Source organism: Sinohyriopsis cumingii, chromosome 6 (genome assembly GCF_028554795.1).
Source record: "Sinohyriopsis cumingii isolate HCF-2022 chromosome 6, ASM2855479v2, whole genome shotgun sequence".
In the NCBI taxonomy this organism is placed as follows: domain Eukaryota; kingdom Metazoa; phylum Mollusca; class Bivalvia; order Unionida; family Unionidae; genus Sinohyriopsis; species Sinohyriopsis cumingii.
Window position 1 is genome coordinate 65,170,955 of NC_142966.1, and position 27,379 is coordinate 65,198,333.

At 35.9% G+C, this 27,379-nt stretch overlaps 1 protein-coding gene across 1 annotated transcript in view; it reads right to left on the bottom strand.

Moving 5' to 3' along the window:
- LOC149797107 (E3 ubiquitin-protein ligase listerin-like) overlaps window positions 1–27,379 on the bottom strand; it is a 103,716-nt gene that overhangs the window by 58,166 nt on the left and 18,171 nt on the right. The window contains exons 7-16 of the mRNA XM_089961775.1: window positions 25,874–26,047; window positions 24,614–24,804; window positions 23,704–23,848; window positions 19,034–19,732; window positions 14,659–14,893; window positions 12,312–12,463; window positions 10,491–10,572; window positions 8,839–8,992; window positions 6,228–6,375; window positions 805–1,074 (exon numbers count right to left, since the gene is read on the bottom strand). Coding sequence (XP_089817901.1) covers window positions 805–1,074; window positions 6,228–6,375; window positions 8,839–8,992; window positions 10,491–10,572; window positions 12,312–12,463; window positions 14,659–14,893; window positions 19,034–19,732; window positions 23,704–23,848; window positions 24,614–24,804; window positions 25,874–26,047 — 2,250 coding nt within the window. The remainder of the gene's footprint in view (window positions 1–804; window positions 1,075–6,227; window positions 6,376–8,838; window positions 8,993–10,490; window positions 10,573–12,311; window positions 12,464–14,658; window positions 14,894–19,033; window positions 19,733–23,703; window positions 23,849–24,613; window positions 24,805–25,873; window positions 26,048–27,379) is intronic.

The following is a 27,379-nucleotide window of genomic DNA, read 5'->3' on the forward strand; positions in this document are numbered from 1 at the left end:
TAAAACCTCATGCATTCGCGCTTCTGGATTCGCGAATGCACAGATTCGCAAAATTTTCATTGGTACCCTCTACGTACATGTTTTCTTTATTTTATTGAATTGTACCTTCGTTATATGACTTCTGTGACATATGAAGTTTACTTTGTTTACCTTCCTGACAATGACAAAGACAACATCAGTCATTAAGTTTACAGTCCCATTCATTACTTGGTTTTACCTTACTGTGAGTGCAAAAGAAAACGGCAGCCAATGAATTAGTATAGGGGTAATATTAGCATACATGTACCATACTGTAAATGCGCTAGTGTGGTAAATACCCATTAGGTGATACTGTACTCTATTTTTACGTCAACCATTTATTTCTCTTTTTAAGGGTAATGTATTAAGCTAACTTTTAAATGAAATTAAAGTGCTTTATGAGCATGATTTGGGTCATATTTAGGGTTTAAACCCTAGAAATAAGCATTTATTAGCATTTTTAGTGACTCGTACCAAACATTCGCGATTCCTCCTGATCCGCGACTGGTTCTGGAACCTAACCTCATGAATGTTCGAGGTATTACTGTATATCAGTACTTTATACAAATAGGGAATATAAACTTCTTCCTCTTACACATCAATGTAAACACTGAGAAATCCAACTCTCAACAAATGGACAGTCAGAAAAAATGTGATTACTATAAGACACCACCATCTTTGACAAGTGGGACCCTAAAAACGTTTTGAAGAAAAAGTGATGTCATATTTGTATACATCAATGATAATGAGCAGGTGTGATCAATAATTTACAACCAATCAACTTACTGATGTGTCAATCTCCATCCAGTAAGCGAGTATGGTCCGACCCAGGACTGCCGACAACAAGGTTGCAAGACGGTCTTCTGTCCACTCTAGATTCAAAGAGGTAGTTTTCAGCACAGGTTCCTCTGTGTCTGGATTGGATCCACTTGATAAGTGCAGTAGCTTACAGTTGTACAGAGATGAGAACAAGGTTTGATTGGGGAAATGAGTCCCAGAACTCTTCAAATTCTGAGGTAGCAAATACTCTCCAGACACACACAAGTACTCCAGGACCTGGGAATTATATGCAGGATACAGTACAAGAACATAAATCAAAGAAAAATCTATAGGTCAGTGTACCATATTTTTTATTTTTCCAAAATGTTGTAATGAACACTTCTATATTGTCTCCAGATGTTTACTCTAAATTAGAACTCCGTTAACTTTATAGTTATGCCCAAATGTATCAAAGTTTTTAGTTAGCAGGAGCTGACATGATATCCCAGCTTCTGTAGCAATGTTGAATAAATTCCAGAAAGCTTATCATAGCAACCTAGTTTTGGTATGTAACACACACTGATTCAAAAATGCAAATTTTGGTCATTTTTGTGGCAATAACTGAAATAGTAATAGGAATCTGAAACTTGGCATTGTTTGTTTTTTTTTAAATCAGAAAAACGAGATTCTCTCAAAGGGACTCGCACTCTACTAAGTGAAAACAATTTCCAAGAATTCAAGATATGTCCATTTCTTTAACTGCTGAAATTGAAACAATCACTGAAATTTTCAAATCAGTTGCTTTGGTACACGTACTGGATGTCAGATTGGCACCATTTTCGTTTAGGACATTAGAAGTCTTTTGGTGAGAACCCCATGTCATAATGATCATCCATTCAGAGGAAGTAGAGAAAACAGGATTTTTAAAACAGTCATTTTGGCAGCCATATTGAAGCCAGGCACAATTTTGATTTAGAACCTGGAGAAAATCCAGTCATAATGACCATCCATTCAAGGGAAGCAGTGACAATACGAATTTTAAGACAGCCATCATGGTGGCCATATTGGATGCACAACTGGTACCACTTTCATTTAGGACCAACTAGGTATGATAAGAGGTCTACAGGTGAAAATACCATTTTGGTATAGCCATCCATTTGGAGAGGAAAAGAAATTACATTATTTTCAAGATCAGACTTTGCATTCAGAAGGAGAAGCAATAAAAAGATTTTCAACTTGACTCCTGTGGTGGCCATATTGGATATCAGATCAGCAACATTCTCATTTATGACCAACTGAATTTCATAAGAAGTTTCTGGGGGAAAACCTTGTGTCAATATGATTTTCTGTTCAATTAAGTTGTGACAGAATGACTTTTAAGATGGCTGCCATATCAACCATACTGGATGTCAAATTGGTGCCTATTTTATTTAGGATGAGCTTGGCATTATAAGAAGTCTTTTAGTTAAAATGTCATGCTAATACAACCATTTTTTCAGGTGTGTTAATAAAAAAAATTGTAAGATGGTAGCTGTGGCAGTCACACTGGACATCAGATCAACATCATTTTCACTTAGGACCAACCAGACACCTTAAGAAGACTTTTAGTAAAAACCCATGTTGATATAACCATCCATGCAGGAGGAGCAGCAATAACAAGATTTTCAAGATGACTGACACTGTATCCATAGTGGATGTCAGATTGGCACCCTTTTCATGTAGAACAAACTAAACATAAAAAATCTTTGAGTGAAAACCCCATGTTGATATGTCCATCCATCCAATCAGAAGGAATATCAATATCATGATTTTCAAGATGGCCATATTCAATATCCAAGAAGCACTATTTTCATTTAGGTCCAACAACACCATGAGGTGAACATGTATGTAAACAACAGACCATTCCATAACTTTTCTGGTCTATGACCATTAGAGCTACAAATCTGCAAAACTGTTTCTTAAAACTTACCCAACCATTACACAACAGGTGTATTTACACAACAAGCAAATCCATTCCTCCTAAGCTCAAAAAACGTTCACTGTGACTTTGAATAATATTAGTAAGAAAAGTGCTATGAGGTTGTCTGCTTGTTAGGAAGAAGTCAGACTAGAGTGGTCTCCCCTTAGATGGATTGACACCAAACACATTAGTTACTACTGGAGAGAATGTGCATGCACTTTCAACGATTAACTGGGAGGAGGACAAATTAGGGTGTGCCCATATTATGATTTGGTAAGTATTGGCAAAGAAAAATGTTTGACTAAAAAATGGTTTCTTCTTCAAATACATTACCTAATAATAATACATTGAGAAATTGGCAAAAGGAGGAAAGGATTACATTCCCTTACTGAAGAGTTATCCCTGTCTCCAATCTACTTACATACATGAAGGCGCTTTAAGTCATGTGAAACCCAGGCTAGGGTTAGCACATGGTTTATGCATGGATCATGGACATGGATGAGAAAAATGCAAATCCTGCAGAATTAGAATAAATGAAAACATTACATAGTTTCTGAACAACTTGGGAATATAGCCTGTTGTGCTACCCATATCACTCTGAGCTCTTTGCGATGAAAGGTTTCTGATGTAAAAGGTAGTTAAGTTCACCTCTGACATCCACAGTGAGGCTTTAAATAAAAGTTATGAAGCATTTGCATTAAAGTGCTCTGCTAATGGTGACTGTCCTAAATTTGTGTAATTATCTACATAAGAATTTCAACTGGTCCAGGGTTATATCCTTTGAGATAGAATGGATAATGCATTATATCCAAGATCTTCTGTTGCTTCTCCGAGTACTAACAACAAGTGAGATCTTCATTTTGGGTATCACTTCACAGCTCTGATGGAAGTCCTGTAAACACCCTTGGGACAACATATCAAAAAGACGGCAATTTCAAGACAAAGGATTGATTGATTCCTCATCATGGCAGAAATGAAGACAGTAGAAGGAATGTATCTCACTGATTTTGCCTGCTGTAGCTAGAAGGACTAGGCAGCTTGTTTGTACAAGAGAAGTTATGGAGGCTCTTGGCAGCGGTTTTGACCATGTCGGAGTCCATATCAGTTACAGGGTCAAAGCTTTCAGTAAAAGACAGCTTTCAGTAAAAGACAAGTCAAAATTTGCAAGAAGTTAGAAAGGTCTTTCTAATGGAGTACAACCTCCCCTCAACAATGCCAGCACATGTCTGAAATTCTTAAATGATAGCCCATGATTGTGGTGTAAACTAACTTCTTAAAGAACCTGACTAAGAAGTCAGGTTTTGTGGCACTGAGGCTGTTTCTACTTGCACCACTGAGAAAAACTCTCCATTTCCCCTCATTAGCTTTCAAGATGATGGATCTCTTATAATTATGTCCACCACTTGTTCTGAAGAGCATTACTTTCAGAAGGCTTGCTTTATATGAACCGTATGTGCAGGATTCATATGGAAAAGATACATTCACAGTTAGAGAGTGAAGGCTGGATCTTTCTCAGTATCTCTGCATTTAAGATCAATATGTCAATGATAAATACTTTTTAGCACTTCAGAGGTGCAATATGCATTAGATGGCATCCCAATTTCCTTGCTTTCTGTGAGACTTTGTGGATCAGCAGGGTTCAGGGAATGCATATGCATCTGCCCAGGCTAATGATATGAGACAATAAAAGAAAGGTCAGGACCTTTGTGTTCACTTCATAAAAAGTTCAACAATAGGTCAACCCAACAGATAAGATTCAACAGAACGATGAGGGGTGAATGGACCATTCAGTATGAATTACTGATTCCCATGGAACACGGAGCCTGCCTGGAATGTGGTAGACATGGATGTGTATCTGTCATCAACCACTGAGAAAATCACAATCCAAAGAAGGCACAAATCTGGGGTCTCAGTCTCTAACTCCCCTGTTACACCCCCCTTGCATTCTGATGCAAATAATAGAGTTGAGGTGTAGGGTGAAATGAGAATGGATTTTCCAGACAACAACTAAAAGGTATTCACAAAAGCATTCAACTCTTGGAGACTAATGTGTAATCAGTGCTCCTGGAGAGGTCCATCCCAATTATTTTGAAGGAGTTTGAAAATTAATACTCCACCAAGAAATCTGCCATGAACTAGAGGAGATCATCTTATCTGCTGAGATGGTAACTCATATAAGTCTAATCTTTTATCACTGCATCTGAAGTTTCAGTCACCACTGAGGATTGGAGGGTGATTTGTGAGGATCTTGTGAACCAGCACTGCATGGCAGGAGGGTTCACAGTTAGACCGAGAAGACCTAAGAGGCAAAGAGAAGCTAGGTCAAAACAATAGGTTTTCTCCCTATACAATATCCTGGGACACTGGACCAACTCAAGGCTTCCTCTTTTGGCAGCCTGTTTTCTGGCCTCTTCTATCTAACTGTGAAATAAACAGGTGAAAGATAATGGGTATAATCTGAAGATGACTTTGTGATGGTTTTCGCAGCAATGATGTGACACACCTATGGCATGAGTGTTGAACTGCCCATCTTAGCATATAAGCCATACATGAGACTGACTTCCGGACTTCAATATAAAGATAGGAGTGTGTCTTGTAAAAACCTGGGTTAAAAGTGATGAAAGTTATCAATGAAAATAAAAGTCCTTTTGATGCTTATGTCTTGAACTTGCCTTACAAAGCAATGCAAAAATTCAGCAACTTGTCATGTTTTAGAAACTGCTTTGAAATAGGCTGATCTTATTATTTATTAAGAATTCGTTATGTGGTGTTTAACACCATTTTTCAGTATTTATACAAGGAGGCCAGTAACATATTTGGTGGAGAACTACCACCAACCCAAGGGAAGCTATTGCAAGGTTTCTTTTAGAGATGAAATCCATGGGTGATCTGTAAAGATGAATGCTTTAGACTACTCAGACATCTAGGACTCCTTAAAAGATCAATTTATAAGAGATTTCTGTGCAAAGACAATGACAGTGCAAGAGGAGATAGAGACAAGAAGACAATTTCAGTTAATATATAGAAAGCTGCATGATGATCAATTGATGCTGAATCTTTGAAGGAAGCTGGTGCTTGTGTCTTCAAACTCATAAGGCAAGAAAACCAACCACAAGGAAATGACTGAACTGGGGAAGTGGGGTGTCAAGAAAAGTGAACAAAGCTCCCATGATTGATGGGATCTGGGTGCCAATCCCTCTATCCAAAGGAATACCACTACTGCCTGAATTCCACCTATGCCAACTTGAGACGTTTCCCATTTTTATTGCAGAAACAAGCCAAAAGACATCACTAACACATTTTTAGCACTGGCACAATGGATTTGAGGCAGTGGAATGAATTAACATGTATTTTGATCATGAAACATATATGAAGAATTGACGAAAGTGTGAGAGATGGAATGACAGAAAGACAGACAGAAACATACTATGTCCCCTACTTTTGAAAAAGATGGAGAGGGAACAAAAATAATTAAATGATGTTTTGTTACCTGATTAGGCAGGGGGTACACTGTTTTGATAAATAATTCATCACAGAGAGTTTGGATGACTGGGTTGGGTTTACAGTCTTCATCAGCAGGAAGTATCTCACATACAGCCTCAAGCAACTGCTTCACTCCCTCCATATAACTCTGTAACCTAAAAAATATTTAAGACAGCCGATGCAAGTATTCATTTTGATTAGTTATGCTCTTCTGTGTTATATCCATTTACTGGTACACTAAGTGTCAATATTTACTGGTACACTAAATGTCACTATTACTGATACACTAAATGTCAACATTTACTGGTACACTAAATGTCAATATCATAGCTGCCAACCCCCGAATACAAAAATATTGACTGCTTGAGACAAAAATACTTATTTTCAGGAACAAATACTGATTTTTTAAATTTTAATGTATATGTAACTTTTTACAACATATACAACCATCAGTAAAGTAGGACAGTACTTTACATAATTATTTAATGTCAAAAATGCATGTGTTGTACCATGTTCCATTCAGGTGCCCATTCAGAAGGTGCAAGAGTACAACACACTCAGACACAGGCTGTTTATAGGAGCCTTTTCCACACCTTATTTTTTCCCTATCATTATCGATTTGAATGTATCAACTTTCATTGATGATTTCAATTCTGTGTAATTTTCTTATTGAACTGTTTTTGTTCTAGTATATGAGTAATCCTTTGCGATTTTTCTGTCTGGAAAACATGTGCGAAATAAATCGCCAGCAACACTAGTAACTGAACAATTCCAAAAGAAATTTAATAAACCAAATTTTGATCAAATTATATCAAGGTTCTCTCTGATATTTATATACGTCGTAAATTCAGGCTGAGTTGTGTATGATGAAGCAGCAAGTTATGTCATTAGCTTTTTGTGCTCTTGTATGTCATGGGCAACTCCATGCCCAATAGCGAAATCACATTACACAATTTGCAAAACGTACAGTTTTCTCCTTTACTAGATGGTTTCACAAATCTAAACAAGATGGCACAATTGTCTTTCCAGTTCTGTTTTCCTGTCTTTCCTGGAGAAAATTCTGAATATTCTGCTTTCCTATTCAACATGATTAGAAGTTGAATATTACAAAGATGAGATACTGTGACAGCGGTAACTCTTTGCGAAATCCAATATGGCGGATAAAGACAAGCATTGTAGCCTCAATTTCAAATGAACCAATCATATTGTAGAACTGTATTCCTATATACATGTGATACATTTTTAACAGAATGAAACCGAGTGCCCGTTCCAAACTGAAAATCTCAAGGAATTTTTTAAATAATTTTTAAAATAAAAAAACGTATTTTTTGCACAAAAAAACGTACACCCATATTCAGGTTCAAAATACAGGACAAATATGGAAAAAAAAACAGGACACTTGGCAGCTATGCAATATTTACTGTACACTAAGTGTCAACATTTAGTGATACACTAAATGTCAACATTTACTGGTACACTATGTGTCAACATTTACTTGTACATTATATGCCAACATATCCTTATATGCTACATATCAATATTTACTGTTACACAATATGTCAAAATTTACTGGAACACTATATTGAAAACATTTACTGGCACATTATATGTCAACATTTACTGCTACACTATGTGTCGGTATTTACTGGCACATTATGTGTCAACATTTACTGCTACACTATGTGTCGGTATTTACTGGTACATTATGTGTCAACATTTACTGCTACACTATGTGTCGGTATTTACTGGTACATTATATGTCAACATTTACTGCTACACTATGTGTCGGTATTTACTGATACATTATGTGTCAACATTTACTGCTACACTATGTGTCGGTATTTACTGGTACATTATGTGTCAACATTTACTGCTACACTATGTGTCGGTATTTACTGGTACATTATGTGTCAACATTTTATTAATGATTTGGCTTCATTGTCAACGTGTATAATGAAGAGCAATTTAGCATGATTACTGCTAATCAAAATGGTTGTAGTATCATTACAAATTTTGTGAATTAAACTTATAGTCAGTATGCCAGATTAGCAACTTAAACAGAGCATGTTCAAATCCTACCACTGGATTTATCCAGATTTGCAATTGTGGTTTGTTCTTAGGCAAGGCACTTTCCTCCAATTGCCTTTGTACTAAATAACCCAATTGTCTTGCTGTGCTGTAAAATACCAAATCAAAGCAACCCAAATGCTGTAAACTACAATAGTGTATCATTGCAATATTGTGAAAGATGCTTACTGGCACCAAATGATTTTCATAAAAGCATCTATACACACTTATAAGTCAAGTCCAACTGCAAACAAGACATACCCAATCAGCTATCACATAATGGGCTAAAAAGGTCTATGTTGTTTATTGAAATAATTATTCACAAACTGCACAGACTTGGATCTGTCAATGCTCTATGCAATGGCAGACCTTGATCTGTGCAGTTTTCAGATGAACTCAACCTATGAGTACAGACGGTATACTTGTTTGCAGTATAAACAATGAATAACTATCCTACCATTAAAGTGAATCAATTTTTTTGCAAATTTAAAGTTTCATCTCTGATTATGTTGTAACTTACAGTGACAATTTTCTCTGGCAGTTTAACTTACTGTTGTACTGATGACACAGATGTGGACACTTTTTCCTTGAGAGTAGCTACCATCTTGCAAACTGCCCCCTCCTGGGGCATGTAGCCCCCAGTGTACTGTAAAATGTTCTTGACCCCAAGCAGCCAGGCCTGGGTAGCAGAGTGAAGGCCTTCCTCTGAGAAAAAGGGGTTATTAATTATATTATTCATATATTTCACAATGGGTCAAAAAAAACTTCCGATAGAGTACTCTTAAAGACAATGACAGTAGTATGGATTGGACTGCAAGATATTCACACAAAACCCATAACATGTCATTAGATTTTGAGGTTCAGTACTTCTCAATACTGTTCCTTTAATACACATGCATCATGTTCCTATTAACTAACTTGCATATATACTTCATTCAACTTCATTTGCACATATTTACACGAAATGTTCACACATGCATAGCATGTAATTAACATTTCTGCATACAAAAATGCCTATATTGGGTACAAAAAGTACCATACAATCAATCAATTACTCTAGAAATTGTTTAATAACTGATAATCTTGGACTGAAATTATACTAAATGTGACACAGCTACTCTTAAATCCTGCTTCCATCATGTTTGTTATTGTAAGATAGAAGAGTTGATATCAAATGAAACTGAATGGCACCACCCTTACAGGTCAGGATATTAACACAAAACTCAGCAAATTTTAGAGCAAAATGCAAAATGTTAAAGAAACATACTCTCCAACAATTTTAGTTTCACTTACATATGCATGGCCTGTCAAGAAAAACATTCTGTATAAAGCACAAAAGAAAAAACCTTAAAAATTAATTTGTGTACAGAGAGTGTATTAAGTCCATTGAGTTCATTATCATACAAAGCATGAACAAAATCAATTGATTTAATAATTGTACAAAGAGTGAACAATGTCCATTGAGTTCATTTTTGTACAATGATTGAACAAAGTCCATTAAGTTCAATTTTCTACAGAGAGTGTAATAAGTCCAGTTATTTTTTTGTACAAAGAGTGTGTGTGTGTGTGTGTGTGTGTGTGTGTGTGATTCCGATTTTTAACATAGCTTGAACAATTTTTCACTCATATCACTACCATGTCTGCAGTGTGGCAATTCATAGTGATGTCTAGCACTGGGACATCATTCAAAAGACATGTAGCATAATGTCCCACCCAGTCACATTATCCTGACACCAGGCCAACCAGTCCTAACAGAAACCTCTTAATGCTGAGCTCCAAGTGAGGCAGCTGTTAGTACCATTTTTATAAGTCTTTGCTACAACTCGGCTGGAGTTCAAACCTGCAACCTCCCGCATCCAAGGCAGTAGCTCTAAAAACTAGGCCACCAGAGAGTTCAGTGTACAAAGTCATTTGAGTTAATTTTCTACACTGAGTGAAACAAGTCCATAGAGTTATTTTCTGTACAAAGAGTGTACAACATCAATTCAGTTAAATGGAATCCAAATGAGCAGGCACCATAAAGTTGATGGAATAATAAGGCAATGAATTAGAGCCACCATATTTATTCTGGATTTCCTGTCTGTTTATGGAGTGGAAACTCTGGATCCAGTCGAGATTTTCATATTCTAATCTTTAGCGACAAGAGACTGAAGTTAAGATGATCTAATGGTGAGAATGTATACTATTAAATTTTTGTCCATACCTGTAACATTGTAGGGATTGCCAAGGGAGACTGAAAATAGCATCAATAGGAGGTCCTCTGCTGATGGAATAGTCAAACAGCCCTAAGGAAAGCAGAGAACAGTAGTGATAAGTTCCAGAATATAAACATTTAAACAATAAAATATTATTTTAAACCTGTTGAGACATGAAAATATCAACATAATAATTTTATCAGAATACAGCATAGTCTGCAGATATCAATTTTCATCATCACAATTTATAAAAACTGACACTTTTGAAAGAAACAAAATGGTTCTAATGTAGTTTTTTTTCTGGTTTTTGTTGGCCCAAGTTTCAGTATATAAAATATAGAGATGATCTGAATGCTTATAAATGGGACCACATTGTAAAGTATTCGGTTGGAATATTTGGACAAAGTAAGTCTAAATAGAATATATGATTCCAAAATTGTGTCCATGGCAAGGCTCCACTGTCATGCCCTGCTGCAAATTGTTACAATTTTCTTGTCAATCTGTGTGTCCTATAAGCATTGCAGTTCATTGTTTCAATTTCAGTCCAACTTAAATTTAACCCAATCATACATGGAATTTACCAGCAGAAGTTGAGTCTAGATTTAAAACACTAAAGTGAGAAATCTAGCAATACATTTGGATGAAATAAAAGCCTGACCTGAATCTTACAACTCAAATTCACAAGTCAGAACTTGAACCAGAGTATCTGCCACTATAGATGTGGAATTTAATTTAGCGCTGTAGCTAAGATATAGAGATTAAGATACAAATCTGACTAACTTTAATACTATACATACTTGCCTATAAGCCGAGTCCAACTTTAAGCTAAACAGACTCTTATCTGCCAATGCATAATATGCCAGCAGATCAGGGTATATCCTTTTTGTTCTACTGATGACTCCTAACAAACTGCACAGATCCAGATCTGCTGGCACAAGTGATGGCAGATCTAGGTCTTTACCATTTGCCGTAAGTATAAATAGTAGTTTCTTTTATCACTTAATATTAATTTATTCAATTTATTCAAACAGATGTCATGTCATGACATTTTCAACAGACATTTTAGTGTAGAATCAGGACAGAAGTAGAGACCAAAGTTTAAAATGGTCTGAAAGATTTTAAGGCGCTGGGAATAAAAATGCCAGCCGAGGTCCTGGTCCAGGTCAACTCCTGACATAAACCTGCTGATTGTTTTTCCAGTCTGTAGTCTGGAAAACCTGCCAAACTGTGACAATTTCTGGCATAAAATCATCCAGTATATCCCTAATGCAAAACTTTATGGCTTAAACTTTCAGGGTTTAATAAATTGTTCACTACTCAACAGCAAGAACACTATCACATGATGAATGGAGGCAAGGTAGTATGATTTCTACACATATCATTTAACTCTTTCATTATATAGCACTGGAATTCATAATGAGAACCTGCCACAATTCCAGGACTTGCCAATAACCAGCACCAACTTGTTCTATGCCTTATTTGCAACCCTTGAGGTATGATTTAAACTCGAAAATATCTTAAACCAGTCATATTTTCACCATTTCAAATCCAATTCAACACTAAAAGTTATGCTGAAAGTCAAACTTTACCAAGAAGGGAATTATAAATATCTTTGAATAAATACTCAGTCAAAATATAGGACAATTTATTCATCCAAGGTTGTTCAAATTTATTTCATATTATCTTGTTCTACATTTATGAAATTACACACATACACTGCACACTTATAAGGTCATAGACTTTAAGATTTGTTAGGGAAACTTGTGTCTGATTAATGAATTGTAAACTTAGGTCCTGACATGAGTGTCCAATGTTTATATCGATCTCACCTTGAAATTACAGAAGAAGCTGCTGGCCACCTGTGACACAAATTTGACAGCCCTGTCTGTCCTGTCCACCATTTTGTCTACACTTAGCCTCAGCAGGGAGTTATGGATACATGACAAAATCCTCTGCATGCAGTCTGTTGACAGCAAGGGTACTGAAAATAAATTAAGGTATTCACTTAAATTTATACTAATCTATAGTAAAAGTCACACAAGTCATGTACACATTCAACACCGATTATTTCAGTAATGGGTGTCAATTTTTAGAATTTGATTCTACATACATTTAAGTGGCAAGTATTCACTTCATTTGGATTCTTATACATCCACATTCCTTTGGAAGGTTATTATTTAGACGCCCCAAGAAGTGCACAGGGCAAAATCAATGTTACAGTACGCAGACATTTTCTGGATGAAATGAACCTAACGGTGTGATCAAGTACAATCCAGATTGATTGTCGCACACTGTCATGTCACAATGAAAGCTATGCATACTGATAAACAAATTCATACTATGCTATAATGTGACAATTCCACTCGAAGTACTCTTTTCTTGACCCAAGTTTAGTACAAGGCCACCATTATAAAAGACCATAGAGATCCATAATTTTCGTCTGGAAGATCTTGATGGCAGTTAAGGTACAGAGCATTAAATAATCAGGAATGAACAGACTCTGGTTCAAGAAAATTAGTGTTAAATTTTAAAAGAACAATTTATATTGAACTTCAAATGAATAAATGCACATACATGACCCATGTGACTTTTACTATAAAAGAGTCAGCTTTCCTACTCAATGCTTTGAATTCTGCTAAATAGTGGCCTCAACCAATAATCAAAATCTGGGGAACAGTCCACCAATAACAAGTGAATGCAGCATCTAATCTGTGAATATCGTTATGATGAAGCATATTTCTGCTTACAAAGATAAGTCAGGAAATCTTGAAAATCAGGGTACAAGCTTTAGGCAATTGATAAAACTACAACAAGGTTTCAGCTGAATAATGCAACTGATACAGAAGACTGTGAAGGATATAAGATATTCAAAAAAATATAATTTCAGATCTTAACATGATGGACAACACAGCAGTCTGAGCCACTGCCATAACAAAGGGATACCAATGTTTAGTTGTTTATTTGTCTAGGGTTTAATGCCATTTTTCAGTGCATGATATGCTATACATGGCTGCCAGTATAACTGGTGGAGGAAGAACCCAGGAAAACCATAACAAGAACCAATAATCCACAGGTAGCTACTGACAAGCTGTCTCACATACCCACATTAGCACTCTGTTCACTCATTCCAAGATTAAACAGAAAATCATCAGCAAAGAACAAATCTATGTCATCAACAATTTATACATGAAAGGTGCCCCGACCCTTTCCCATGGAGCAATGTGTAACTTAGGAATCAATCACAAATCATTCATTGCTACTTTTACCAGAGAAACATTAACACAATAAAATGGAACAGATTACTTGAATATATGAAAGATAATAGAAAAATCTTGCAGAGTTTCAAGGTTGCAAATCTTAATGTTTCTAAATAACTAAAATCATTTTTTCTGAAAGGGAAAAGGTTCTCTTGGCCCATTCATTGGTGGTAATACCCATGTATGCCAAGAGGGAGTGACCAAATTATCCCATTCTACTTTTACATTTTACTTCAAAAAACGGAAAGCTCTTAAAAAAGCAGTAGAAAGTAAATACAACATACCAGAAATGCTCAGCAAATTTAAAACTGATACAAATGTTCTCATCTCTGGCACTACTATAAAGTCTGATTAATAAGTAATGCTTTTTACTAATAACCTTTTAAAGATTGCATGCAAATACCATAATATTTGCCAAATGATAGTCAAGGAATCAAATACAACATCGGGCATAGTCTTAATATTTACATTTATCAATCCAATTTAACAGAATATTATATTAAATACAGATGATTGATAAAACAAGGAAACATGGGATGGCATGGCAAGAAGGAAGGTGCAGTAACAGAACAAGGTACTGCAACAGACTGATAGTCACTTGATCATCTATTAAAAAATATAAATAAGTTCAGCATTACTCAATCACAGAATTTGTTTGGTTCTCTGTGTGTGTGAAGCAAGTTCAGCATATATTCAATGATATAATTTTTTTGGTTCAGTGTATGTGTAGCATTCGGTTCTCAGTGGAGGGTGGGGTGTACATTTGCATATGTGTACATGCATGTATGTGTGTGCATGTCTATGCACATGTGTGCATGCAAGTTTGTGCATGCATGAATGCATGTTTGCATGCACTAAGTGAAGATTTACAGTTCATTTCCACAATAAGGAACTGAGGACCTTGCAAAGTTTCCCTTACCATCATTCTCATCACAAGATAGAATCTGGGATAAAATTGCCCATCCATGTTCAATCTCTTCTTCCGCATCTGCTGCAAAAATATCAACACTGATATCACAGACATTTGTAGCTATGGTTATCATTCTCTCCCCAAAAGCTTCACTCTTCATCCAGTGCTTTATAGTCAAATTGGACTTGCACAGCAAAAACAACTTGTCAACTAATGTGTGCAACGTCTCTAGTCTCTGTAGATTCTGCAACATGAAAAGAAGAGCAAACACGGTGAAATGTACTGAAATGGTCACTAATGGAAATATTACGATTGTCCACTCTTTAAAGGGTAACTGTATTTTCTGCAGAGAAAACACTTTATTTTTATTCAGATTTGATCCTCTGCATTAAGTACAGTATAACATGACAAAACCCAATGTCTGAAGTAAAATGTTTCAATTATTACCAATCAAACTATGTTAAAAATACATCCACTACCTCACCAAGTTTAAAAAGATAAATCACCATGCATTCAGGTTTGCCTCAGCAACAAAGAGCACTGAATGTGTGCTCATATTTTGACTGAGTAATATTATCAAACAAACTTATTTTATGGCAAATATTGGTTTCTTCTTCAAAGAATTGCCCAATCATAATATGCTAGGAGAACAAGTCACAGTTAAAGAAAGTTAAATCCCCTTAGCCCATAGTTTGCACTGTTTCCAGTCTCCTAAATTTTGAAGCAGCTATGAGCTTAGTGTGAGATATGGGCTAGGGTTATCACATGGTCTTGTGTGAGATATGAGCTAGGGTTATCACATGGTCATGTCCATAGAGGCAGTTTAAAGACAAATTATATGCTCCCTCAAATCCAGCAGATATACAATAAATACACACCAGCATTAAGCTGCTGAATGACCTGGGAAGATGGACTGTTAATAATGGTACCACCATGTCAAACTACATCTCAGAGATGACAGGTCTCTAATTTAAAAGCTTCAAAATGTCATCAATGACCTCCATCCTATGGCTTGGATCATGTCCTTGAGAGATTGCACATGAATGCTTTGGTAGTGGTGACTACCCCAACTTCTGCAGCTAATGTGCATTATTTTTTTGTATAATGAGTGGATGATCCATCACATCCTGGGCAACAAGTCCTGCAATGAATTATCGCTTTTTCTTCAAGTGGTTTTATCTAAACAAGACCTTTTTCTTCTGATCACCCAAGTCCACTTAAGAGCCCTGACTAGGTCTTGCAGATGCACTTGATATGAAGAGTCCAAAGTAGACAGCATGACTTATTTGCCACAAGTACAATCATGTTCCTGACAATGACAGCAGGGTGTGTCATGAGATACAAACCCATTGTGGCAAAACTGCACACAGTTCAAGTAAATTAATAAGGCATGTATCTTACTCTCTTTAACTAAAATGACTAAAAAAGTAGGTCCTGTATGAGAGGGGAGTCTTCAAGGCCCTGGAAACAGTTTCAAAGGGTACATAATTCAGCCATTCAGCCATGTCAGAACCCACAAAGATTCCAATCAGACAATGGGCCAAGTCAAGGGTGGTAAAAATTCACAAAAAAATATCAGATGTCTTAGCTTTGGCCTATATCCTCCTTTTGATGGTGGTGAAATGTATCTAAGATCATAGAAAAGTAATCAAAGATTGTGACTGGAATTAAACTGTCCTGAAAGAGCCACAGAAGGAAGTTAGCTATTGTGATATAGTAGCCTTTAAAAGAGCAAACTCCTGCCACTGGAAGAAAACTTTTAAGACTAAGATTTTAAAATGGTAGGCCTTCTTGCTCAAATAATTTTGTCCACTATTTGTCTGAGATGCATTTATTTCAGAGGGCTTCCTGCATGCAAGTGAGATATGCAGGTTCAACATCTCTGGTGTCAGATGGAAAACATGTATTTGCAGCTATATGAGCAGGTGGGGAGAAAACAGTATCTTCGTGAGGATCTCCACTGCTAGGTAAAAGAGGTCACTGATCCATGATTTTTCCCATTTGTGTGGAATAATCAGATGTAGTCTCAGTACACAGATTCCCTTGCTTTCTGCAAGACTTTGGGGATCAGAGGGTGGGGAAAAGGCAAATGTAGGTTCAGCATCTCTGGGTTTGGACAAAGATTCTAAGAATCTGCTCAGTAGTTGAGATGGCAGGACCATCCTAGAAATCTCCACCACAAGGAAGAGGACAGAGATGAGGCATGATTTTCCAGCCTGATGAATGGTCAGGATTAACTGGCCACTTGGATTCTCATATTTGTTCCAGTAGTCTGTTTTCTGACCTCCTCTAACAACAACTAAGTTTGTGAAGTGGGGTGTTGGGAATGGTGATTGAGGATGAAAGCAAAGTATAATGGGACATGGTGATCACCAGGCTTTCACATGTGTGTTGCTTGAGGTCCAAGGCAGGTGATGGGTGTCCAGGAATGGGATGCTGCTTTAGCTGGTACTGAGTTGCAACTGATTTGTATATGTGATGGACATGTCTGTCATGGTCCGTGATGCTTCCATGTGTCCAGTACCATGTAGGCTCTTTGTCTAGATGTGGGAAGTGGAAGCTGGTATATGGCAATGTCTGAGCTGGGAAAAGTGATATAGATGTCTCATGTCAGTCCATGTCTTGTTCAAAGTCAGATAGTGTGTGGGAAAGGTAAACCAGATCTGGTGCTAGTTAAGTTTGGCACGTATAACAGAAATGGCACCAGATCTGGTGTGATCTGGTGTTATCAGACAATGTGTTTTGTGACCTATAACATATATACCAGAAAGATGGATCACTGTACCTGTTTCTAGAGGAAACTGATTAAGGTCAAGGCTTTGTTGGAGCTGGAGACTTAGTCTGGGGCCAGCTGACTTCTGGTACCCAAGTCCAGTACTGGCTATTGAGGGAATGATCACCATAGTCAGTACTAAGGTCTATATGAGGTAAGGGAATATCCAGGACTGATTCAAGTGGGCTGTCTTACATTGATAGTACTGGTCCAGTAGTCTGTGTCATGGTGGAATGCTCTGGTTTTGGCAAAGTGGACTGGTTATAATGGGAAATAAATCACCGTAACTATTCATGGTAGTCAAAGGGGTAGGTCAAGGCTTTACCCGAGTTGGAATATACACGGTCTTTGTCAGGCTGGCTAGTACCTTTGTCTAGTAATGATCAGAAAAGATCATAGCCAGTACCCAGGTATGCTTGTCATGACAGAATGTCCACAATTGGCCTCTGCTGGTCATCATAACCTATCAGTACTTGCCTAACAGGTTGCACCATGATGTTCAGTTTGTGACCATGTGGGTTACAGCTGGGAAGCAACTGTATGAGAGGCCCACATTTGCAAAGATCATCATATTTTTTCCGCTGGACTAGAGAGCTTTTCACCTACAAAGATCATGTCATAGAAATCTGGCAATGGAGGCCAGTGATGATGCTGATGGCATCTGCATCCTTATTTACATATTTCTTCCCTCTCATTTACCCAAATCAATCACTTCATAGTGATGGTGACCATTTTCCCTCTGGCTAGTGTGGGTACACATTGCATATATGTTTTGAATTACACAATATACAACTAAATCAGCAGCTAACTGAAATGCTGGAATCACACGCTTAATCCTGCTAATTGTTGCTGATACCTACAATTATACAAATCAAGTTATATTATGAAATGTTGCATGAATGGTCATTTTATTAATTAATAAAATTTCGCCCAAAAAATTGCAGAAAGAATTTATTACATGAAATAAATGACCATTCATGCAACATCTTTTAATATAACTTACAAAAGAGTCAGTACTGAGATGAATTTTAAGTTTTATAGACCATCATGCTGAGAAAAACAAGGTGACACTGATTAATATAAGATAAAATGAAAATAAACTACTCATGGGCAAAAAATACATCTATGAGGAGACCACTGTATTCTAACTACCCAGGACAGATAACATTTGGCACTTTTGTTGCTACAATAAGCCAAAAGACATGGTGACCATCTTTTTTCATTGCCGAGAAAAGTTGGATGTACTAGTAATGTAATATGATTAATAAGACAGAGTAACATATTTGAAGAAATGTCTATATAAATACTGTGCACATCTCTGCTTGCATTACATTCTGGATTTTAATTTACTAAATTTATTCAAATATCTCTTTGTAATAGTAAATCTTGACTCAGTAATTCATTGTTTGTATCGTGGGATAGTCAGATATCCATTCATGTATAATTATATCAAGGGTCTGAAAAATTCCTCGAAATAAAAGAATAACTAATAAAAAGTCCTGTTTCTCAAATGTCTTTTCCAAAAAGATTATACAGTTTAAGAAGAAGGGTACTTTAATTATAAATAAGCTATATATCTAGCAAAAGAAGCAGTAAAAAATGAATGCTTACCTCAAACAATTTATCCAAAACAATTTTAACATTACAATCTCCAATCACAGGAATAAACACAAATATAATCTGTATTAAAAATTTCACATGTCCCAAAGTCTCTTCCTTTTCCTGAAGGCGTTTCAACCATGGCAGACATATATGAAATACAAAATAGTCTGCAGGGGGTTCCTCAGAGACAGTATCACTATGGCAACACTGAATGACCTTTGATACGGTGGTTGCTGAAGAATCTAGTTCTATCAACTGTCCAAAGAGTTTTAAATGCTCTGGGCTCCACTGGTCGTGAGCATGTTTGAAAGATGTCAGCGTTAATCTCTGTACAAATTCCGCCTGACATTTGCTGAGTTCAACTCTTTCTAATATTGCTGCTATTTCATGGGAAGTGTCTTTTTTCTCCAACGTAAATCTTACTCTCTCTGTTTTATGCTTTGTGAGAGTCTTTGGATACAGAAGACACTTCACCAAATGCACAAGTTTTTCATCAAAGGTGCTCTTTCCCTCTAAATCTTGGCCAAAGTGCATCATTTTCTCCTGAAGGATATCCCCAAGTTGAATCCAGAATCCTAAGACTGCCTGGACCGGGCTGGATTCCATCTGCTCCAATCCTGACATCATCATTCCCAACATGCCAAAGAGTGGAGTTCTGCTGAGACCTGATTGGCTTTCTATTAATGATGCTTGTACAACTGGCAGAACCTGGTTAAAAATAATATAAAAAAGATCAGTGACAATTTTTTAAAGGTCCATTTTCTTTCCTTTAAAAATGCAAGCATATAAATGACTTACATAATGAAAAAATATTATTAGACAAGTATTTTTGCACAAAATTCATGATGCATGCTGTTATATTGTTCATTTCTTTTATTTCCAAGTAATATCTTACATGATTATTCTATGCACACACAAAAAATGTGTCCAAATGAGACAGATGTCCCCACCAAAATTTAATAGTTTTATAAGCCTTGTAGTGATGGGTTTTGAAAAAAGTGCCCAATCCTAATTCACATCATAATTTGTTTGAATTGCCTGCTGTGCCCTGTATTATGAATGTTTCAGCAGGTTGTACAGTCTTCAACAGGTGGCCAGTTTTAACATTGTGAACTAATGAAGAGAGCTTCTTGTAAACCATAGCAAATATTGTTCATCATACTGTCTTTAAATTACAGTGGCATATTCATCTTGTGGAAAAGTTAGGACTTACCAAAAAAATGTTACAACACTGAACAAGGAATATTGTGAAAATTAAAATAGTATGCATTTATTTTGCTTGCCACTCTACCATATGGGACTTTCTTGTTTCCAACTTGGCAGAGAGTTAATTCATTCTTTTAATAAAACTGGACCAAAATTTTACAAAATTTACTTTGCTGTCATGTTTCTTCGCACATATCTCTGTAACATAAATGCCAACCCCTGTCAAGGAAAAAGTGTAATCCAAGTGGACAAAAAGAGTAATAAAAGCAGAAAAAGAGTAATCCACATATAACATAATAAAAATTCAATAAGCACATGTACAAAATGATTTATTTATCCCTCTGGACTTTTAGCATCAATTACTGCTTCAAGTTTTCGTATACAACACTTTGAGCTTTAAAAAGCAGTAGACTCTCGTACTGCATTTCAAAACACTTTGTACCAGCTGAGAATGATGTCCTGCACACTAGTAAAGCACTAAGTGCTGGGTTACTGAGCCTGGATCTGAATTCAGTTTTATTTATGTTAACAATACTGAACTATCTCTCACAGTTATGTTTATTCAAAGCATTATCAAGCAAATAAAAAAATGTTTTCTCCAGTGGAATCTACTGTTAATTCTGGTAATGAAAGAAGCGCACTCTAACTTTGCCCTTTTCGTTGTCCAAGTCTCTTACACAGACTCTAAAAAGAGTGTATGGCTTTTTAGCTCTTCGATACATGTGTAGCAAAGTTACACAGTGCAGTGCACTATAAATAGAACACCTGTTACCTATTCGACATTTTTGGTACACATTTATTATGTATGGAAAAATTTAAGAGTAAAGTCTGATCATTATAGCTGTGTAATTATTTTTCACAGAATTTTTATTTGCTTTAAAATCTTGAGAGAATTCGTTCACCGTCAAGTTAGTGAAGCCACGTGACCAACCGTAGCTGCCATTTCTCATACTCAAAATTTACAAGTTCTTTGTTTGCATCTACATCAGTAAGTCATCTGAATTTGATAATTTATAAAAACTAATGGTGCCTACATAAATATCAGAGCCTTTACCTAAATTGTTGAAGCTTTCATAGTTGTGATTCTAATCATGAAAACTTGAGTAAGTACTGAACGAAATCCACATCCTCCATTTTGGAGAGTGGAGAATACAACCCAGTTACTTTAAATAGCAGATTTCAACTAGAGCATAAACAGCGACCATGTGATCTGACGTAATGGTCATTCACAGCAATGAATGTAGTATCTAATAGGGGTTTTTCCCCAAAGGTGGCACTACAAACACCCGCTCAAAATGGCTGATGTTTACAGCAGGCATCGTAAGGCGCTCCCATGAGAATGAAGTAGAGGCATCCAAAGGTGCTTGCATGAGAAAACAAATTATTAATTTTCTGGGGAGGGGAATATACCAAACACTTGCTAAATTATGTTCTGCAGAAAATCATTTCTCCCTCAATAATTATGCAAGTAAATGTTTATATGAAACTACTATGTTTATTCTCTTAAATAAATATTTAAATTTCTTGTTAATCCTTTCCGGAGAAAAAAAGTAAAGTGTTTCTAAACATTTTTAACATTGTCCTATTTGTTCTCTCCCACAAACAATACTGTACAGACTGGGCTACTAACTCGAGATTCCCGACATTTCATACCCCATGTTAGGTATTTGAACAGTTAGATTGTGGTGGTTTGTCCATATATCTAGTGATGGGTGAAAAAGGGCTGGAGAAACTTGCACAAACTAATCACATATATGAAATGTTTAGCATTGTACTGATCTTTTGCTTTGTTATGAATGTATGGATGGATAATGCAAAGTACTTTCTCCAGTAGTACATAGTTCATCTTATTATTGCTGTTGTTGTTGTTGTTGTTGAGGGGTTTAACGCCATTTTTCAGCACGATAAGCTATACATGGTGGCCAGTATTAATGGTGGAGGAAGAACCTGGAAAACCCCGGAAAGAACCACCGACCCACAAGAAGCTACTGGCAAGCTTTCTCACATGCCCACACTGGCTGAATCTTAGAATTGAACTGCTTATTATTGCTTGCAAATTTCTCCATCTATAGTTTATATATATTTTTCTTTACATTTCTTTGGTATTTGCAAATGAAGGAGGATAAATCATAAATACCATGAAAAATGCTAAATATGCCAGACATATGTTTTTCAGATTTTATTTTACTGATTTCAAGTGTGGACAGTCTTGCATAAAAGTGGACAAAAGGATTTTGATAAAAAATGTTTGGTCACCCTTAAATATACTTCCTATCCTATTCAATCATATATAAGGAAATCTTTAATTTAGTTATACATTTCCAATACCTACAATACATTTGTGTCACATTTCATAGTAACTGTGCAACTAGCTCCCATGGTCATCCAGTGACATTGTTTCCCACTGCAAACATAACCAGAGACTGGTAATATACCTACTCCACAACTGTGACTTAATACTGGTGTTTGGAAGCCATCAGTTTTTAGGTTGGCATTCTCCTGAAGAAGGAGAACCAGACTAAACAGGTCATGAGCACTACAGGTGAACAATTCAAAACAAGCTGAGCCAATAGTGAGAATGGGACTATTTAGACAAAATACAAATTTCACTATGCACAAGCAAATTTCCAAGTCAAAAATAGACCACGACTGGTTCAAATTTTGATGGAAAAAGTGAAAATCAGTCTTGATTTAGGTTTTCTTCATGATAAGCTAAAACATCAATTGAATTCCTTCAAAAGCTACACAGTGGAAATAATATGTGGCACACCAGACAGATCCATGCATGAACATGGGAACATATGTATGTTTGTATATATATATATATATATATATATATATATATATATATATATATATATATATATATACAGATACATTCATACATATACATATACACATTCATACATACTCTCTTACAAGTCTAAGTGCCAACAACATAGACCGTGGTTTGCTGTCACATAATGTACCAGCAGATCAGAATCTATGTTTTTTCTTCTAATGTATACTCATGACATCAGAGACCCAGACTTGTAACTGGATTCAACTTGCCAGTGAGTATACATGGTATCACTCTATGCATCACTGTACAGAATGTGACAGACATAAAAAGAGCACATATTGTCTTTTGGTGTACCACACTGTTGAAAGCACTAAGAGGTTCATTAAAAATCATATTGCTTACAACTGAATGCCATAATAAGTTACACACAGTTGAGTGTCCAAAACAAACTAAATCAGCTCATCAGAAACAAATAAGCAAACAGAACTGTCAAAACCAGAAACTACGACTCATTAATCTATTATTTCCTTGTTCATTAATGACTATGCTCAGACAAAAGATGCAACATTCATAAATGTTCTTCATTTCTTGACTGTTTTTCACGTTTAAGAGCACTTTAATTTTGTTGCATGAATTTAATGAATTGAATGTGCATTGTGGGTATTTTGATACAACTAGTTTGCAAAGTTACCTGATCAAAAAGCATATCTTGTATTCTAGTGGTATCTGCCACCGACTTGGACATTTGTCTCAGACAGTACTGAATACATTCCATGTAGGCCTTGACTGCTGACCCAAGGTCACTTGCATTACTGGTCAGCTGTGGACAACTCAGCCTGTTAACAAATGATTAAAATATCTTGGTCATTTATGAAAAATATATGTATTGTTACATTTGCTTTTTAGGGTAAGTTGTAGGAAATGTTCCTGTCAATGTCAATAGATTTTTAAGAATTCTGAACCTATGACATTGGCAAATTTATATTTTCTATTAAAAAAATTAAAAAGATTATCACAGGGCTTCACCAACATTTTGTACCAAGAGTGGTCTTAATAATTATATAATTATATAATAATAATGAGGACTTTGTATAGCGCCTAATCTTTTGAAGCTCTAAGCGCTTTACAACATTAGACAACACCTATAAGATAAAAAACATATATAATGATATGATTACAAAAACAAACACCATGAAATTAGAAAACATAAAAAAACCATGCTGAGAATATTTAAGGTAGGAAACATTATTAGGTCTTTAAGTTTGTTCTTGCAGGCGAAATAAGTGAGTTCTGAGAGCACTCTTGAATGGGATCACTGTGTCTTTGTGTCTAAGTTATAAAATTACATACAAATATACACTTTTGGCAACTTATTTATCTTATTTCAGTGTGAATTTAAACAATAATTACAAAATATAGTTCAGTTATACAAGCAACATATTTTGTCACTCTTTTTCATATTTTTCACTCTAATGTCGACATACAACATTGGTTGATTGGTGATATTTTCAGTGACTTCAAAACAATACAGCAAATGCTGGTATTCAAGAATCTAAAGCAAGCATAAGCATCTATCCTTCCAAAAAAACATACATAATTACCCTCTTTTGAAATACGAGAAAAACTCCTCGTAAAATTTTCCATTTTCTCCCAGAATGTCCTCAGGAACTTTACTGAACAGTGGTAGGAGATTTGGACCAATCGCAGCAACGTTGCCATTGAAACCAGCTTCCAATAAGGACCTCAGCTTTGGCCAAAACGATTTACTTATATTGATATATTTGGTCCAATCCTGAAAAAGAGAAGATAAAGATATATAAACAGCATCAATGCAGTTGTATCTGATTGGCTCTCATGTCAACGTATACAGCTTAACATGGTCAGTTTTAGAACAGTGGTATGGTATTGGATTACTTCATGCGGCAAGAAGCTTATATTTTGGTAATTGCTACTGAATTTATTGCCATTTTACAGGAACAATGCTCTATCATAATGAGAATTTTGCATTAAACACAACCATAGTCACCAGTATGCATACTTGCTTATAATGTAACCCAATACAAGGCACTTCACCTAATGATGATGTGTATGTTGACATCACATGATACCACATGGATGTGATGCACTGCAACACATGTACACTCTAAGACTATGAAAAGGAAACAGCATTGTCCTGCACTAATTAACTACTCACACTGACAAATGTTCATTTTATTATATTTCAAAACTAATTATTAGTTACTTCTGAACTGAAAGACTGGTTTTAAAGTAGGCAGTTGCAACTGAATAATTGGAAAGTAATGGCTGGAACCAGTCTAACTGATCTGAGGGAGTTCAACTTTTATCTTTAGAACATTTATGTAAGGTGTATGGCTTTTCTTTAATACCCAACTACCAGAGTTCACTACCAGCTTAAATTTAGGAGAAAACATTTCTTCCAGCTCAATAAAGTACAATTTACCAACAGAGGGTTAGTTTACAAGTTTCTCAGCAGTAAAACCTGCAAAGAAATCAAACATAACTAAATAGTTACAAATCATCACAAGTAAAATTAACATTAATTTTCTGTTTATTGAATAGGGCTGTTCCATTAAAACATACATGGTACTCAGGGAAGGTAATTTTAAAGTGGGCACTCACCCAAAGATGCAATTTAAAATTTTTTTATCATTTTAATATGAACTCTGTGAAATCAAAGTAACCTGACATATATTTTTTAAAAACTGCCTTTCCTGGGTACTATGTATGTTTTAATGGAACAGCCCTTATGGTACAAGCACTAAAATTAATCAGTTTATCAAATGCTTTCATCCAAATTATATTCATCCAAAATGTACATCAATAACACAGCTAAGACTAACCTGTATATGGTTTGCAACAGACAGAGCTGCCTCCCAGAGTGATGAACATATGGCTGGATCCTTCTCATCAATGTTATGAAAAACTAGCGGTACCATCTGTATAGCATATTTGGCAGACAAGTCTGGATGTGTCTGACACAGACTGGCGAGGAATGCAAACATGGCAGCCTTGACCTACAGAAAATGAAATTGATTCTAGTGCAATTAAAATGTTTTTATGACAAGTAGAACATTATTTATTATTTAAAAATAAAAACAACTGGTCTCCCTGAATAGAGAAACACATTATTCAGTTTTACTGGAATGTAAAAGAGCACTCAATTGCATCAATTTCTTCATGCCAGAATAATTATTCATCCAGGTGTGCAAATCCAATATACAACCAGCACAACAATACCATTTTGTAATGGGCCCCCAAGTGAACGAGTGATCTAAAGCGCTCACTGTTTTGTATCACTGCCATCTCACCTCTGCCTGCGTGGGTTTGAGTCTCATGTTCGACCAATGCAAGTATGTGAGAAAGCTTGCCTTTATCTTCTCGTGGGTCGGTGGTTCTTTCCGGGGTTTTCCCGGATTCTTTGTCCACCATTTATACTGGTTGCCATGAATAGCCTATCTTGTGCTAAAAAATGGCATTAAACTCTACAACAACAACAACATTTTGTGCTTGGTTCTATAAGTGGATTGCCACTCTTGAATGATGGAACTGATGTCATGAAGCTCATTTGTGCAGTTTTCATTCTCAAAATTTTGCCAAATATGAAGAACATGCTGATTTGTGTGGATACAATGGCGCTTTGACTGAATTATCTGCTCTTGCATTACCTTTAATACCAACATAATCAGGCAGCCAACTGTACAGGATTATTTTTTCACACTGTATGAGCCTATCATGTTTCTGAAAGATCTGGAATATTAATGGGTTGTCAAATATCATATTTTGTCAGGTCTTCAGTGTGGAAAGGAATTTAAAAAATTTACAAGTTTGTTTTTTGCAGGTTTCAATGTAGCTCAAAGTCTTGAATGTAATTTAAGCAGTTAAAATAGAGGCTTAACTTGACAACTGGCTCAAGGTTGTGGTATGAGGTTTTGCAGCAGCAACTCCAACCTTGTCTCAATCTTTGGAGCTGTCGGTATACAGAAACATATGGTCACAACATGAGGTTCTGATTTCATTGAATTTACTTTGAAAAATTAGATTATTTGTTAAGGATATTTTAATCTGCAAAGATCAAATACTATTTTCAGGGTTTTGAAAGCCATGGTGGTGATATGAAAATAAAGAACTTTGCAGTGTTTGCAAGATTTATTTTGTAATGCTTATAAATAAGGATAAATTCAAATGCCGTACGTCAGAATGAAGTCTGGTTTCTGATTGTACAAGGTTTGGCATTTGAGTCTAAAGACATCATACATGGGATTAGAAAGATTTGAGCCAAGACTAATATTAAACAGGACATCTGTGATAAAGTGATGGTTCAACTGCCTCAACATACAAGCCATCCA